The sequence below is a fragment of the Nanorana parkeri genome, unplaced genomic scaffold (assembly GCF_000935625.1).
Source record: "Nanorana parkeri isolate BGI_ZX_2015 unplaced genomic scaffold, ASM93562v1 scaffold101, whole genome shotgun sequence".
Taxonomy (NCBI): Eukaryota; Metazoa; Chordata; class Amphibia; order Anura; family Dicroglossidae; genus Nanorana; species Nanorana parkeri.
Window position 1 is genome coordinate 1,498,487 of NW_017306369.1, and position 17,119 is coordinate 1,515,605.

A 17,119-nucleotide genomic window follows, 5' to 3' on the forward strand; every position below is an offset into this window, starting at 1 on the left:
TATATATATATATATATATATATTTATGTATATGTATTTATTGCACGATTTTGCACCTTTGCACGTTTGCACAATTATGATCAGTAGTGATTTATAGTTTGTATTGAGGTAATGGTATATATGTTGCACCAATTGCAATTTTGCACATTTCTGACCTATAAGAGGTCTATTTTTATACACATTGTGTGGTTATTGTCCTATTTGCATCCCTTAGATTAGACCCATTTTTTAACCAGTTATAATCTGGACCCATAGCGCTGCATATTCCCGTAGTTCCAGTAAAGGGAACTCTTAAGGCATTAGCATAGCAATACATTTTGGACAGTTTCAAGCTCCCACCTTTGTGGGTATAGTTTGGGGATGGTCCCTTCCTGACCTCAACTCGATAGAACACCTTTGGGATGAATCAGAGCGGAGACTGTGAGCCAGGCCTTCTCCTCCAACATCAGTACCGGACCTCACAAATGCGCTTCTGGAAGAATGGTCAAACATTCCCATAGACACACTCCTAAACCTTGTGGACAGCCTTCCCAGGAGAGTTGAAGCTGTTATAGTGGCAAAGGGTGAGCCAACTCAATATTAAACCCTACGGACTAAGACTGGGATGCCATTAAAGTTTGTGTGCGTGTAAGGCAGGCGTCACAATACTTTTGGAAATATTGTGTAGTCTATTATATTAAATTCCAGCACATATATTTCATTATGTTGAATGATGGCCATACAATATTTGGTAACCTTATTTTGGCTACACGATTCTTAAGTGACATAGGTAAAAAAAGAATAAGCTGGGAGCAGGATAAAAATATATTATCATTGTAAATAATAAAAGTATATAGACATTAGAAGGTGAGAGGAGTTTTAGTAAATATTCTTACCACTAAGGTCCAAGTATCCTAGATTCCTGGCTGTCCTAAATCTAAATACAACTATAGATACCCTTGTTGTCACCTGATGCTTCTGAAATCTGTAAAATCTGGGGGAGAAAATGTGACCACAATTAGAAGATACTCCACCCTTAATTGATTTTCTGGTTAGAAAGGGGAATGATTTAAACCTATGTTATTGTAGTTTTTACCCCCTTAAGTGTTCCCAGCTTGAAGCTTTCCCACCACCCCTTACATGACTCAAACAGGCTAAACTCAGCTTTTCAGTCAAGCTACTATTATAAAAAGCTAACATGATTTCTGTATATATTCATATACATTAGAGAACAAATGATACTGTGTTCCCGTGTCTTGTTCCCTCTCTACGGTATACTTTGAGGGAATATGTGGAAAAATTCCCATAAGCTGATAACAGCAGTAGCTAATTTGGGAAGCCAAATTAGCCTAGCTACAACCATACTAGGCTGGACAGCAATTAAAACCTTAGAGTGTTGCCTTTTCATCATCCTTTTGGTATATGCATGTTGATGATGATGCTTTTTTCTGAGACAAAGTAACGTTTTGCATTTGCTGTCAAGTGGCATATAAAATTATGATATGTACTACTACCTGGTTAAAAAAAGACTCTATATTGTACTTGCAGGCACATTCATGTTTTACACTGGGCCAGAAATTGCACTGCATCCAGATTTTTCTTTTCATTACCTACAGCCATATACGTATGTATTCGCTGCTTTAGTTTGGCAGCTTTTAGCTGTTGCTGCAGACTTCCATTTTTAGAGTAGTTATATATTTTAATGGTTCACATAACAGATTGGATTATAAACAACATTACCCATTTATATTAAAATATTGCATCAGTTTTATTTTATTTCCAACAGTGTACTTGAATTTCAGGATGTAGTAACAATAATAAGGCACAATGATGTAATGCTAGCACTAAAAAAAAGTGTTAGTTCCAAATTCCAAACTTTGCTTGTTCCAATTTCCAAACTAATGCTCTTTAGAATGAAGTGTAGACCACACTCACCCTGATCCAGAGATCTTGTGTGCTACTCTGCAGCAAGCCTGTCATCAGGGAAATCCCTGTAGTTGGGCAAAAATACATTTTAGCGGTCTGTAGAGTGATACCCAATAAAAGTATCAGATTGCAACTTCCAAACTTTGAAGCTAAAGATCTGTAGATTAGGTTGTTATTATTATACAGGATTTATATAGCGCCAACAGTGTGCGTAGTGCTTTACCAAATACAATGAGACAGTACACTTACAATTCAATTGAAAATCAAGATGGCCAGGAGAGCTGTGCATGTAAGGGCTTACAATCTAAGAGGGAAGGGCAAGTGATACCAAAGGTAGTAACTGTGTGTGGATCAGTTGTTCGAGAAATACAAATTTCACTTGTTAGGTAAAGAAAGGATAGGCTTCCATGAAGAGATTACCTGAAGACAAAGTGCTGTAGAGCAGGAGGTCTTGGGAGCAGTGGTTTGAGTGATAATTTAATTTGAGGTTGGCGATGTATCCAGGGGCAGAGTTGTGGATGGCTTTGTAAGTGGTTGTTAATATTTTGACTTTTATTGTTTGGCAATCAGAAGCCAGCGGAGGCATTGGCAGAGGGGGGTTGCAGACACTGAGTGGTTGGTAAGGTAGACGAGTCTGTGAGCAGCATTCATGGTAAACTGAAGGGGAGCCTGTGTTCAAGTAGACCAATGAGGATGGAGTTGCAGTAATCAAAACGAGAGATAACAAGTGTTAAGAGTTATTAGCTTAGTGATTTTATTAGTTAAGAATGGGTTATTCTGGAAATGTTACTAAGGTGGAGGTAGTAAAATTTGGACAGTATTTGGATGTGAGGATAAAAGGAGAGTCATTGTTGAAACAGTGCAGCCTATTTAGGAAGCAACAGAGATGTGACAATAGGTCACCAGCACTCCAAAATAAGTAAAGTCACTGTGCCACCTTGAAGAAGGCACGCTGCACAGCCCCAAAACATTGACATTTGACCTATGTGATGTTATTTGTAATAAATGATTTTTTTCTTTTAATTTTGGAGTGCTGGTGACCTATTTTCACATCTCCGAGGTTTTGCATGGCGCCATCTGTGGCAATAATTTCAAGTACCTATCTTATCTATACTGGTTGCAAGGCTGTATGGTGTGAAACAGGCTCTTTAAACTATTTAGTAAGCAAGTTAAAATGTCTTTGTACAAAGTGGTTGTTATAATTATAAATTTTTTCAAACATCCCTCTACAAACCCTCAAAAAGCAACAAGAACAACAAATATGTTTAAAGCTAAAGCACAAATAAATTTATTGCAATGTGCATCACAAACACATGTAATCCTTTTCCATTTACCGTCATTTTTAGACTTTTCCACCACTGCCTCTTCCATCATAGATGCCCTTGCGGGAATTACAAATCTAGTAAGTGCACTGAACATTGAAGCTTAAACAACAAAGTTTATCCACTGCATCTGAGATTGACATCTGCTTATATATAGGTCACTGACAATAGCAGAGACTGAAACAATTGCTTCTTGGGTCAGAAAAATGCACCAAGCACTAAAGCAAGCAATGAGGGTATTGGTATCCATTGGGGATTTAAAGTGTTAGTGCAGGCAGATGTAAAAATCTGTATCAAATCCAATTTTCTATTCATTAAAAAAATGCTACTATGCATTTTTAATATAGTACCTCAATCTGTCTTTGTACTAGCCTCCTGTAATCCCTGTATATTAGCATTCAGACTAGGAGAGGAAAGAAAAGTATTGCAAGCTAACCATGCTTTACTGCATTGTACATTGCTGTGAATCTAACAAATTGAGATGTGTTCATTATCATGGATAGAAGCGGATCCTGTGTCAGTTTGTATTTTAGTTGGAATCATATACATACATTTTTTTTTTAAAGCAGCCACAGCCTGAGCAGAAAAGCATGTCGGCCGAAGGGCTGCTGTACGGGCTATTCACTATAAGCGGTTCAGCTCCCAAAGGTGGGGAGCGGCTCAGCCAAGCCGAAGGCATATGCTTTGGCTCGATTGAGCCTAAGTGACAACCGAAGCGGGGCGAACACCTTGCAAATGACAGCTAGGTGGAGCCAGCTATGATCTCACGGCTGGCTCCACCCAATTGGAGTGACAGATCAGCATCCCCAGGTGACCTGGGGACGTTGAACTGTCATTAAACAATGACAACTGGGCGGAGCCGGCAGAAACATCACGGCCGCCTCCGCCCAGTTGTTCTTGGCTCTAGCAGGTTCCAGAAGACCCTAGCAGGTCCCGGCCAATAAGAAACAGTTGGGGCGGAGCTAGCTGTCACTGCTAGCTCCACAAAATAGTTTTTTGTAAAAAAAATATTTTTAAAACATCTTTATTTATTTTTTAATAATTTAACTATTTATTTACATTTTTTGAATATTTTTTTACCTTTTTTTAAAAACTATTTTCACTGATTTGCTATTCTGCTCTGTCAAACAGAGGTACCGAGTAGAATAGCTGAGCCGAATTCCACTCTGCGGCATTCGGTTATTAATTCACTGCCGTTCGGCCCCTATGTGGTAAGGGGCGAACGGCAGCGAGTGAGCTGCCAGAGCTTCAGCTTTAGCTTCTGCACTTCGGCTCAGCTGAACATGCAGGGTATGTTCGGCTGACCAAAGTGCAGCTGAAGGCAGCCGATGTAGAGACACACACCCTCAGCAATCATTATGAGCTTTGCTTATTAGAGAGCTCTAGCTCTGACTCAGCAATGAGCTTCCAGGTCCCAAATTCACAAAGCAGGCTATTAGGTACAGATACAGAAACCATTGAGCTTTTATTCTGAGAGTGCACCAGATTTAGCTTGTGCTGATTGAGTCCAGGTGTGCAGCTGCAGCGTGTGTGTGCCACAAAGCTCAGTGGGGAGAATTTATCAAAACTGGAGCAGGCACAATCTGTAGCAATTGCCCATGGCAACCAATCAGCATCTCTCTTCAGTTTTCTCAGGTAAGATTTGAAAATGAGACAGAGACGCTGTTTGGTTGCTCCAGTTTTGATAAATTCCCCTCAGTATCTATTAGCAAATGGCACAGATACATGCATGTCTAGACACATCAAGTTTAAACATGAAGGCTCAATTCACACATCTGATTGGATGTGTGAATTATGTTGCAAATGGCTGTATTGTGTGAAAAAAGCTGATGTTTTTATGCATGGGCTGCCAATGCACAATAAAGACCTACACAGAAACTTGTGCCATTTTTACCTTAGTGCATTGGGATGCTATTAAAATGATTGGCTCCACAACACACGGTGGTATGTGTATTACCATGTGTTGTGGTTATAAACATTAAAGCGCACATGATACCGAAATTAATATACGTGAAGTTGGTCTTAAAGAAGACTGTAAGCAGTGTTCAGATGTGGGCTGATCTTTGGACCTTCACATTCCAATCACAATCATGGCCAAGCTATATCTATATGAAAACAATGGAGACAATAAATAAATAGCCTCCGGCAAGGGGCGTCTTATTTAAACAAGAACTGGTTACACGGGCAGCTTTACATATTTTAAATAAGTAAGTAAGAAAATTCTCATGTACATTTTTCACATGTGTAATTAGCTGTTTATTTCTACCAAACAAACCTTCAAAACAAAAGGCAGATATAAAATACCTGCATTTTACCCAGTTATATATTCATTAAAAACATCCTTATTTTTAAAAAGAATCTTCATCTGTCTTTATATTAGCATCTTATAGCTTCCTGCACAGGATGAGTTGCACTATGAGAAGAAGAAGCAGCACTGTATGCCAGTCATGGTTTACTACATGGCACAGAACACAGGGAGCTGGCTGGCAGGAGGGAAGAGCAAAAGGCTGACCTTACCAGTGTGTAGCTGCCCCTTTACTATCCAGTCATAGGATGGAGCGCTTCCGGACCAAGCTCTGTTTCCATCATTTTAGAAGAGGAAAGTGAGTTCAGAACCTGGCTGTGCTCTCTGGTAGTATTGTCTGGATTACAAAAGAGAACTAAATTATATATTTTTTGCAGCAAAGACAGTTACACTTTCACACATATTTCCACTGTGACTTTATCTGTTACCCTTCACTTCCACTTTAAGTAAATTACATACTATACCCTTGTAAGGCCCTCTCTGGGATAGAGAAAGATCTTTCAAGGCTGAGCCCAGAGTGCCTTAAGTAGAGTGATGAGGGAATCATTACACAATTTTGCTTCATCATTGCTTCATGTTTTGTCCCCTGTAGTCCGTTATAGTGGAAGCCCTCATGAGGGATCTTGATATATGAGGAATACCACCCTCTTTCAGTGTATGGTTTGCTGGACACTGTAGTAATGGTCCACTTCCTTCCCCTAACTGTAGTGGCCTCACATTCTACCTGCACAGGTAATTTTATAGCATCCCTGGATTTAAATGACACACAGACATTCTTCACACAGACCTCTTAATGAGGAACATTACAGCTTGATCAGCAGATCAGGCACTCACATCAACAGCACTAAAGTGTATTTAAACCCAAATAAAAAATGTGATATGCTGTAAATGCTTGTTGAACTTGCAAGAAATGTAGTGTCCTTGTCACTTCCTGTGAGCTGAAAAGACAACATAAACAATATTATCTCTTGATTGTAAAGTACCAGTTCAATCTATCCATCAAGTAATGGAGATGAACAAAGAAAGACATGTTTGAAGTCCTGTGTCCATGTGACAACCATGGCTCCTTCCATAGATACCACAGAAAAGTGAGTCTAGACATGAAAGCACAGGAAGTGTGATAGTCACAGGATCACCAGGTACAAATAAGATGAAAAGGCCTTAAAAAAGGAAATCTAATGCATGTACATTATCTAAGAATTGGTTAGCTGCAGTATATGTTGAATTTTATTTTTAGGTTTAGATATACTTTCACAGGAACAATATTATCACTGATTGTTACATCTGGCTTAACAAAGCAGTCTTTCTCCTCAAGAATCTCTCTCCAAGGCACAGGGAATCTTTGGTGTAACACAGTCCCCAGCCTGTATTTTCCTCATGACAGAGGAACGTCATCAAGCAATCACATGGACGGCCTAGTTGTCTCATCTACCACTGCGGAAAGGTGACACTCTCACAACACTTGTGCAATATGACCTCCCCCAATCAGCTACCAACAACCTTTCTTTTGGTTCCAGGAAGACTGATAATGGGTCATGGTCACACTGCCGTGGGCGCCGTACATGATTTTTCCTTTTGGCCTGTTTCCGTGCCAGATTTTCCCCAGTGTTTTAGGTGCTTGGCTGCCAGTCAATTGCAGATTGCAGGGCTGGAGCCAATCTGGTCTCCAGACCAGTCTTGTTTGCGTGTTGCTCGAAGTTCAAGCAAGGGGTCTGTTCTCTAGCTGCTGGACCCCATATGTTCCTCATGATCCCTGGGTTTCCAGTGATTCTCCTCTGTGTTTCCTGAGATATCCTGTGATTCCAAGTTTCCCTGTGCTCTCTTGAATACCCGTACTTTCTACAGTAATTTCCCATGGCTTCCTGTGTACGCCTGAGGATATTCCAGTTTGACTGTATTCCCTGTTTGTTCTTCTCTGCATTCCTGTTTGATCTGAGTTCCCTGTGTGATCCTTTGGATATTGTGTGACTCCCTTCCTTGCATTACTTTCACCTGTGTGCTGTGTGTGGTCTGTAAGGTGGCCAATGACACATCTCCAGCCCTATCCACTTGCCGGCTGGGGAATCCCCTGACTCCCAGTTGAGTGGGGCTGGAGATGCATCATCAAGGGACACCAACTTTGGCTAGCATCCTAGCAACTTTCAGCGGAAAGCTATCACATTTAGTAGTAGTAATATCGACACTAAAAGTATGACGTCCTTCTGCTGCAAGAGGTTTGCCTTTGTTGAAGCTGGCAGGCTGCCAGCTGAGTGGGACTGGAGATGCATCATCATAGAACACCAACTGCTGCTAGCATCCTAGCGACTTTCAGGAGCGGAAAGCTGTCACATTTAGTAGCAGTAGTAATATCGACACTAAAAATATGACTTCCTGCTACTGCTAGAGGTTTGCCATTTGTTGAACAACCTATTTCGTTTACACATTTGGTGAACGGTGAACATCCAGAGTTCAGGCTAAACCCCACATTGGCCTAAACTTAAACACCATCCCTAGTGTCAATCAGAAGCACATATGACAGGTGACAATGTAGGAGCACAGTTGGGAGACAGTTGTCACTTTATAACAGGAAATGCCTGAACCAGGACCTACAAAGCAAGGTCACCAGATTTTATGCTAATGAAAGCTGCAGATTTACAAGAATTAAAAAAACAACATCTAGAATAACTGAACCTTTATAAATTATGTGCTGTGCTATATCAAACCAATATAATATGTGAAACAATGTCAAATCTCACAGATACATAAATTATAACACATAAAGTCATATGAAGTCCATCCCAAGGGAACTTTCCCTAGAATCCTGCACAACATCCACAATCTCACTGGTGTTGTTCAATGTGTGGTTTCCATCATTTCTCCACACTCGCTATTATCAGTGATCCAAAGTGCCTCCACTATGAAAACCCTACAGAGTGCAGCTCATCGGATGCTGAGACCCTATTTCTAAGGCCATATCTCACAAATCCCCTTTTGATTACAGGCAGGATGATACCCCAATCAGTAGTAGACATGTGCACTGGCAAAAAAATTAGTTTAGTTTTGTTTTGATTCGGATTTTGTGTTAATTCGTTTTTCGGGATTCGGGGGTGAAAGTAAATTCAGATTCGGAATTCGGACGAAATTTGTTAGCGGTAGTTCAGTCGAACATTCGTTTCGTGTTTTGTTTCTTATTCGTTTCGTTCATTCGTCGGCAAAAGTGCAGCAAAGTAACATTTGAGGTGAAAAAAATGTTTTTCTCCTTCTCTAATGTCACTTTGCTGCAACGAACGAACAAAACGAATAAGAAACGAACGTTCGAACGAACTACCGCTAATGAATTTTGTAAATGGAAATTCAGATTCGTTTGCATTCATTATATCTGTAATTCGGAATTCGGATACATCCGAATATCCGAATTTCCAAAAATTTGTCCAAATTTCGTGAAGGAACGAAACAAATCGCACATGTCTAATCAGTAGTATATGTTCAACCTCTCTTCTACCTGTCTCCTTCTCGCACTCCAGTAGTGGTACACCAAGTAGATCAGTAATAGCTATTTGATTATTTCTCCACCCATCTTCTTCATATACTCCGGTATCCATCTATAAAGCAAAAGGAAACCCAAAGCACACACCGCCAATATGTATTAAAACACTAAAAATATTACTCACATAAGAAAGAACAGATAAAATCTGCATATGACACTCAGCTGCAGCCGCCTAACCAGAAGTACCAATTGTCCCTCTTCTCCGCATCTCTGCCAGCCCACTTTCAGACTCCACCCTACGCATGTTATGCCAGCTTGTGAGGGGTGCCTGGGGTTCCTTAGTGTGAGAGCACAGTGAGATTGTGGATATGGTGCAAGATTCTAGTTCCCTTGGAATGGACTTCATATGACTTTATTTATGATAATGTATGTATCTGCAAGATTCAACATTGCTTCACATATTATATTGGTTTGATATAGCACGGCACATCCTTTATAAAGCTTCTGTTGTTTCGTTTTACACTAATTTAGTGCTTGTTGAAGGGGATAAAGATTGGCACAAAGTCCTGATATCACAGAACCTTTAGAATAACATTACTAAGCTTTTATGAGATTGTACTGGTTGGGTTTAGATTTGCTATAAGTATGTATAGAACAGAGCTATGTGTGCTGCATGGAAAGAAGAACCTGTGATCCTTATATTTTTGAGTTGCACATATATAAAGACTACAACACTGCTTGCATTTACCAGTGCGAATTAGGCAGCAGCAGATCCTGATAATGTGGGCTACATGACATAATATAGCATAAACATAAGCATAACCATAATAAAATAATGCCACAATAAGATTCTTCCCAATAACATTTACTTGAATAGCGGAATGTCGGCCGTACAAAAATAAAGTTAGTATCTTTCATGTAGCTTATATAGTATATGTTATATAATCAGCAGTTTTAGTATGAAACTATATAAGCTTCCAGCTGCAATATGTCTAACCTGTACTTTTGCTCAGAATTGTATCCTATAATTAATAAAGATGGCTTCATTATTGAGCATTTCTTTGAAGTGTGGGTTCTTAATATTAATAAAGCAATTTGTATTATCTGCAGTGAAATCTCCGGAGTTTGTAGTCACTCAACAAAGCAGTGTGCTAAAAATAGCTTTTTTTTTCCTGGAACAGCAGTGTTCCAGACCTTGTACACAGAAGAGGATAGTATGATTATTGTTACACATTTTCCTTTTTTATTTAACACAGGTCTGTGACCATCGCAGTGGCCAACATTTATGCCATAGAGAGTTCTTGGATTATGCCCAACAACTGTGATTGTGGAATGTTAATTATAGACAACACTGGCTCTGTGAGCTTCCACTGTTTGAATGGACAAACATGTAAATTGGCTTACATGCCCTGAACCAATAAAATTGGCATGTAGGTTTTTTCTGTTGTTCCCTCGTGTAGCTTAAAGGCCTGATCCTGAAAAACTGAAACATTAACAATGAAATACAAACAGGGGACACAACATTCTTGCCTAGGGCTTTTGTCTTTCATTCTGATGCTGATTTAGAGCACCAGGCCATGAATTCTGTGTAAAACACAGATAATGGTAAATTGATTGGCCTTTCTAAATTTAAAATATCTGCAGTGATTTATGGACAGCATTAACAGATTGATTTCACCTCTTGCCTTAAAAGCAAAGCTATGCTTTGCCCATGCAGACAAAAGCAAGAAGTTAATTTTAATGCCCCCTTTTCCCAACAGCACATGCTCTCCTTTTCCTTCATTGTGATGCCTCTTTATTCAGCTGCTGCATGTAAGCAATAAAAACCTTATGTAAGCTCCTATTGAAGCTTACTCAGGTTAGAGGACTTACTCCCCACCGACATGTCACAACAAGAGGCCAATAACCAAGCAACATGACAGAAAAGGAAGTAAAACACATGCTCCTTCATAACTTGAAGTACAGGGTATTTTCTTTGTTCCTGCAGCATGTGTCTCAATCCACTTCCTGAACAAAGTGGAGTAGAGTTGAGTGGAGCATCGGGGGAAATGAAGGACAGATAAGTATGTGCTGCTGGAGTGGGGCATTAAAGCCAACCTATTGCTTTAAAGTAAGACTGTCAGAATATGGCTGCCATTGTGGATCTATATCCAACTCACTGCCTTTAGCTAAGTTGGCCATACACTGCTCGAATTTAGGCCAATTTGTGCTGAATTGGCTGAAATTTCAGCTATGGATGGCCCTGTTGGCTCAGGGCTGTAGCTACCATGGGGCGAGTGAGGCACCCGCCTCAGGCGAAGCTGAGAGTGGGCGCAGCCAGGGCCGGCCTGGCTTCGCTCCTCGCCCTTATTGCCATGGTGAGCACAGGGCGCCATTGGCAACAGGGGCTTCAGGCGGCCAACACAGCCATGACTCGGCAGGGAGAAGAGGAGCACCACAGGCTCCAGCTCATCCTCGAATCCCTGCTGCCCTCCCCCACCTGTATGAGCAGAAGATTTTGTGTCTTCAATCTCTTTTTCTATTTCAAAAGGGAAATGTCAGGGGTCTGTTTGGACCCCTGACATTATCCCGAAGCCCCCCATCTCACACACACACACACACACACACACACACACACTACTAGACATGTGCAAAGGATAAAAATCTGTTTTGAAGGAAATGAACGGAAACTAAAAATGTTTTCATTAGTTTCATAAAACGAAACAAATTTATATGCTATTTTGGATTCGGGCACCAGCGCATGCACGCCGCCATCCTGGATGCGGGCGCATTATGTCACGTACCGGACAGGTCTATTGGGGGGCACAATTTTCTGTACTTGCCTCGGGCGCAAAAGGAGCTAGCTACAGCTCTGCCCCTGCTTGACAAAGACTGAATTTTCAACCGACTTTTGTTAACAGAGCTGGTCCACTAATTCCCGGCCGAACAGTTTCTACATCCAATCAGGTGCAGGTTCTGTTTGGGTATTCAGCAGTCACTGGAGCAGCAATAGTGACAACAGGGATCCCCCCATTCGTGCTGTCAATTGTGGATGGGGGAAGTGATGTATTTCTCTTATTCGGCCTGCAGGGCTGAATGAGACATCTTCTGAATGTGTATGGTCAGCTTTACTAATTTGGAACAAATATCTAGATTAGGCTTTGCAGCTTACCTTTTTGGTGTGATAATTGACTTTTTCACTGTAAACAAATGTGGTTTAAAACTTAAAGTTGAACAGCTAGCAATTAAACAATAAATGTATGATTCTATCTGTTGAAAAGAGAGACCAATCTATGTGCCATTATCTTATCACATTTCTCATGCAAACCTGTTAGAATAAAAACGATAATCAGGATTTAAACTACCCATTGAATGTGTAGAACTGTGCGCCCGCAAAGATCTGTAGGCATAGCAACCACATGGAAAAAGTGCCAATACATATTAGATGGCAGTTGTCTAATGCATTTCAATTTGACATTCTCGATCACAGCACTGAGGAGAATTTATAAAAAATGGAGCAGACAAAGTCTGGAGCAGCTGTGCATGGCAACCAAACGGCTTCTCTCTTTCATTTTCAAATTATAACTGAACAAATTGAAGAGAGAAGCTGATTGGTTACTATAGGCAAATTATCCAGATTTTGTCTGCTCCAGTTTTGATTAATTCCCCCTTGTATAAGTGTTTACTCGGACATCAGAGCCTGCCTTCTCTAGCTGTTGTGTAGGTTGAACACTTGGGTAACAGTAGCAGAACTGGGTGTTGCTTGTTTCATTTGAACATGTAGAGAGGCAGGTACCAGTGTGCATGGATCAACTGATCCACTGTCTTTTCAGGAAAAAACTGGACTCTTGACTTCTTTTTGTGCTAACTGCGAACTTCATCTTAATCTTCATCTCTTTTTCTTTTTTTCTTTTGATTTCATGCTCAACTAAAGATACTTGTGCTTTGGGGCTTCTGCCTTTCCTTGGGCAATGATAAATGCATTACTTGTAAACGATCATTTAAAGCAAACAAATACTCGGTACCTCATTTTATATGACTATATACCGTACTTTTTGTGCTAACTGTGAACTTCATCTTAAAAGGAGAATTTTGTGCCTTCTTGAAAATACCGGTTCTTGCAGATCTTGCAGATTTGGATCTAAGAAATACTTTTATGGAGTGCCTATGAATAGTGATGAGAAATTACGGTGGGCGAGGGGAGATCTTACAATGGGGACAGCAACAATCTTTAGAGAGATTTTCCCTCCTTTTGGAGAGTTATGTTCTCATTACCCCTTGTGTTTCCAAGATAAGAAATGAAGAGAAATCTTCCCAAAGGGACACAGAAAAATATGAAAGAGGGTTTCAAACCAAAACCTTTTTGGTTCTAATTTTAAATAGACCCCTTTGTGTTATCACATAGGTTTTATACAGCAATGCTATTTCAACCAGCTATGGCTACTGCAAGTGATTTTCCAGTATGACATACTATCTTCTACTAAATTGTATTACTTCACAGCTCCAGCCACCTGAATATACAGCAGAGGTTCACATGATTGATCACATGATTGAATAATGTAAAGTTTTGAAATTATGTATAATTATCTTACCTATAGCTGAGCAGGGAGCATTCCTAGTGGTAGTAGTAACCTACTGTCTTTCCTAATTACTTTGCATGAGTTAGTGGAGAACAGCTGGCTCCCAGAAGAAAGCCAAGTAAGTAGGGTGACATAACTGTGTCACAGCCAGGTGGCTAGCCAATCCTGTAAGATTTGAAACATAGATTTTGCCAAATGAATCCTGAAAGTAAGAGCTTGTAGTAGCAGGATTTAGAAGAAAAAGACTGTAAAATATACAAAGGTAAGCATTTTTATTGTTAGTAATTATATGGCTTTTGTGCTGCTTAACAATATATACATTTTTCAATTTTCAGTAACAGTTTATTCCAATATACATTCAGCTGATGAAAAGCACAGTCTGTGTGACAATTTGCATTTCTTGCCTGAAACTCCCTGTATATAATCTATGAGTTATTGCGAATTGTAATCGTCTTCTCCTCTGTTCCGGTCTGCTTTGAAAGATTTTATATTTGCTTGCCTGTGCATAGTAATTGTTTCTTGGTTTATTCATTCAGATGTTGCCCGAGCTGTAGAATTGCTGGAGAAACTGGAGTCATCAGGGGATGTGCCAGTACACAAGTTACAAAGTCTGAAGAAAGTACTGCAGAGTGAATTTTGTACTGCCATAAGAGAGGTAATAATAATAGTGGGAATAACAAAGAAATTATCTTGAGGATGCAAAATCCAGCCAATTTCTAAAGGTTGATATTGATATTTAACTACATAAGCTTTTACACCTGTTCACCTCTATGGACCAGAGCACTTTTTATATTTCTGCTTTGGGCCTGTTTTTTTCAGCAAAAACTTTGTCATTACTTAAGGTAACAAAGTAATATATCATTTATTTTCCAGGACAAACAAGGCTGACTTTTGGTGAAATAGTCTTGCAATAGTCTTGCACAAATGATTTTATTGTTTTATGCAATCCATAGACAAGAACGTAACAAAACTACTAGTTAAAAATTAGTGTTACTGTAGATAAAAAGTATATATCTTGTTCTAGAATGCAGGTACTGTAAGCCATGTTTTGCTTTAAGGTTACTTGTGACAACAGCTCTTGTGTCATGGTCTGTGGGATTGTAGTCAGTAGGAATGTAGTGTCATTGTGTTGGAGGGGTGGACCTCCTAATCCTTAGTACTTCAATATCTTTGAGCTCAATGTCAGTTTTTGAGGTGACAAGTTCAGCTAGCTTAACAGCTAATACTTCAACACAAAGTTCTAGTCTGGGTCTAGTGTGCTCAGTATGTTAAGCAAGCTTTGCTTTACCCATTACAATCCTATGTTTCATTGTGGTATATGTTTACAGTTTTCAAGTAAGCAACTGTAGCTTTTGCTTTGACAGAAGCATCAGTAAATATGCAAAGTTTTAGTTTTTTTGTACTCTTGTAGAGGGTACAGGAGAATAAAGGTGTGGGACCTGTGGATCAGATAAATCTGTTAAAGAATGTTTTCATTCTACGCAGGAGTTTCTTTTTTTAGAAGGTCGTAGAGCATCTCAGTCAGATATTTTATGAGTTAAGTCTCTACGCAGTGATTTACCTTAAATTATGACAGAACTGTAAACCCTAATTGATCATATAGGCTATTAATTGCAGACACCTTTGTGAATAAATGTTTTCTCTGTTTACTTAATTTCACATCCCAGAGAAGACCAAGACTGCATTGGACAAGTAAAGATTCTGTCCCTAAATCTAAGCCCCTTAAATCAATAGATGGTCTTGGGCTTACACTACTTCTCTACTGCTGGAAGCAATCTTGTGAAGCCTGAGGTTTGAGCAGGCAAGCATTTCTTGTGCTCTTTTGAGGAGACTGAACGATCTTTGGAAGGCAAAGATCATAACAGTCATCTACATAGAAATCCTTATCTATGAATTGTCTAGCACAGTGATGGCGAACCTTTTTGAACCCGAAGGCCCAAACTGCGACGCAAAATCAATTTATTTACCTCAAAGTGCTAGCGCTGAAAATAAGTTTAGTACTGCATTGCAGTTCGGGCGCTCGGGTTTAAGAAACGTTCAACATCACTGCCTTAGGCCCCATTCACACCAAGCGACATACCTTACAAGCGGGGCCGGGATAGCGCGACTGTTTGGGGCGACGTTCCAGCGACGATCGCGCGACCTTCACAGTCGGGCTGCATTCAAAAATAGAAACATCACGTGACATCCGCGGGAAAAAGGGTCCTGCTGAAGCGACAGCGACAGGCGACATGGAGCTGTACATTAGAACAGCTCCATTAAATAACATTGGCCTGCGACTTCTCGCGATATTGCGCTGCAAAAATGCGCAAAATAGTGGGATTTTACGCACAATGTGAATGGGGCCTTAGGCAAAATAGGAACCAGCGAAGAGGGCCCCGCGTGCCCTCCCTGGCACACGTGCCATAGGTTGCCACCACTGGTCTAGCATATGAGCTATACTCAGTCTCAGTCCTTTTTCTTCTAGGTGGGGGTTGCTACTTGGCCTGAAAAATTGATAGACATACTATGAAGTGTGCTGAAGGGAACCTGGGAAGGGAGGGGGGGGGTCTCAGGCCCTGGACCAGGTACACTGATGTGTTCATTGTCAGGGTATACTGCTTTCTAAGGCCTGTGCTTCAGCTATGGAGGCTTCTGCTTCCTTCTCTACAGCAAACTTTTCTAGTGTGGCCTCTAAAAGTGTTTGCTTAGCCACTTGTGCTTTCTCTTTTTTAATCCCTCTTTCTCTTTTTTTATTTTGATTTTCATGCTCAGCTAAAGCTACTTGTGCTTTGGGGCTTCAGCCTTTCCTTGGGCATTGATAAATGCATTACTTGCAAATGATCATTTAAAGCAACCAAAGACTTGGTACCTCATTTTATATGACGATGCCCGACTCTGTGAATTGTAGCCTTTTTGGATGTGCCGACTGCTGTACTGCCATCACAGCACCAGTACACAGAGGGGATGTCCTTGAGCTGGAGAGAGTCCAGCGGAGGGCAACCAAACTCATCAAGGGGATGGAGGACCAGAATTATGAAACAAGGCTACCAAATTTAAATATGTTCACGCTGGAAGTAAGGAGAGTAAGAGTAAGATTAATTCCGTAACAAAGACTAGAGGCCACCACCTAAAATTGGTAGAATTCCAACACAAGGGGAGAAGGGGGTTCTGTTCAGTTCGAGCGGTTAGGATCTGGAACTCTCTGCCACAAGCAGTGATTTCAGCAAATAGTGTGGAATCATTCAAGAAGCTTTTGGACGATTTCCTGAGAGACCGTAAAGTACAGGGCTACAGGCACTCTTAAGAACGAGATGACTCAGAAACCTATAAAAACACACACACAATAGGTTGGACTTGATGGACTTATGTCTTTATTCAACCTCAAATACTATATAACTATGTAACTCATGGTGTCTGTCTGTTTAAGGCTCTGCCCACATCCTCCACCATGTTGTAAGGGTGACAAGCTCAACTGGTAGTGCTAGCTTTATACCATTCACAAGACAGGGACACAGCCCAAGTGATTTGTCCTGCACTTTAATTCAGCAAGGCAGCAAACAAACACAGTTTCAATGCAGAA

General features: G+C 40.4%; 1 protein-coding gene across 2 annotated transcripts in view; it reads left to right on the plus strand.

The window, feature by feature from the left end:
- LIN7A (lin-7 homolog A, crumbs cell polarity complex component) overlaps nucleotides 1-17,119 on the plus strand; it is a 61,754-nt gene that overhangs the window by 24,405 nt on the left and 20,230 nt on the right. For both annotated transcript variants that reach the window (XM_018552915.1, XM_018552916.1), the window contains exon 2: nucleotides 14,094-14,212. In XM_018552915.1, the coding sequence (XP_018408417.1) occupies nucleotides 14,094-14,212 (119 nt within the window). The remainder of the gene's footprint in view (nucleotides 1-14,093; nucleotides 14,213-17,119) is intronic.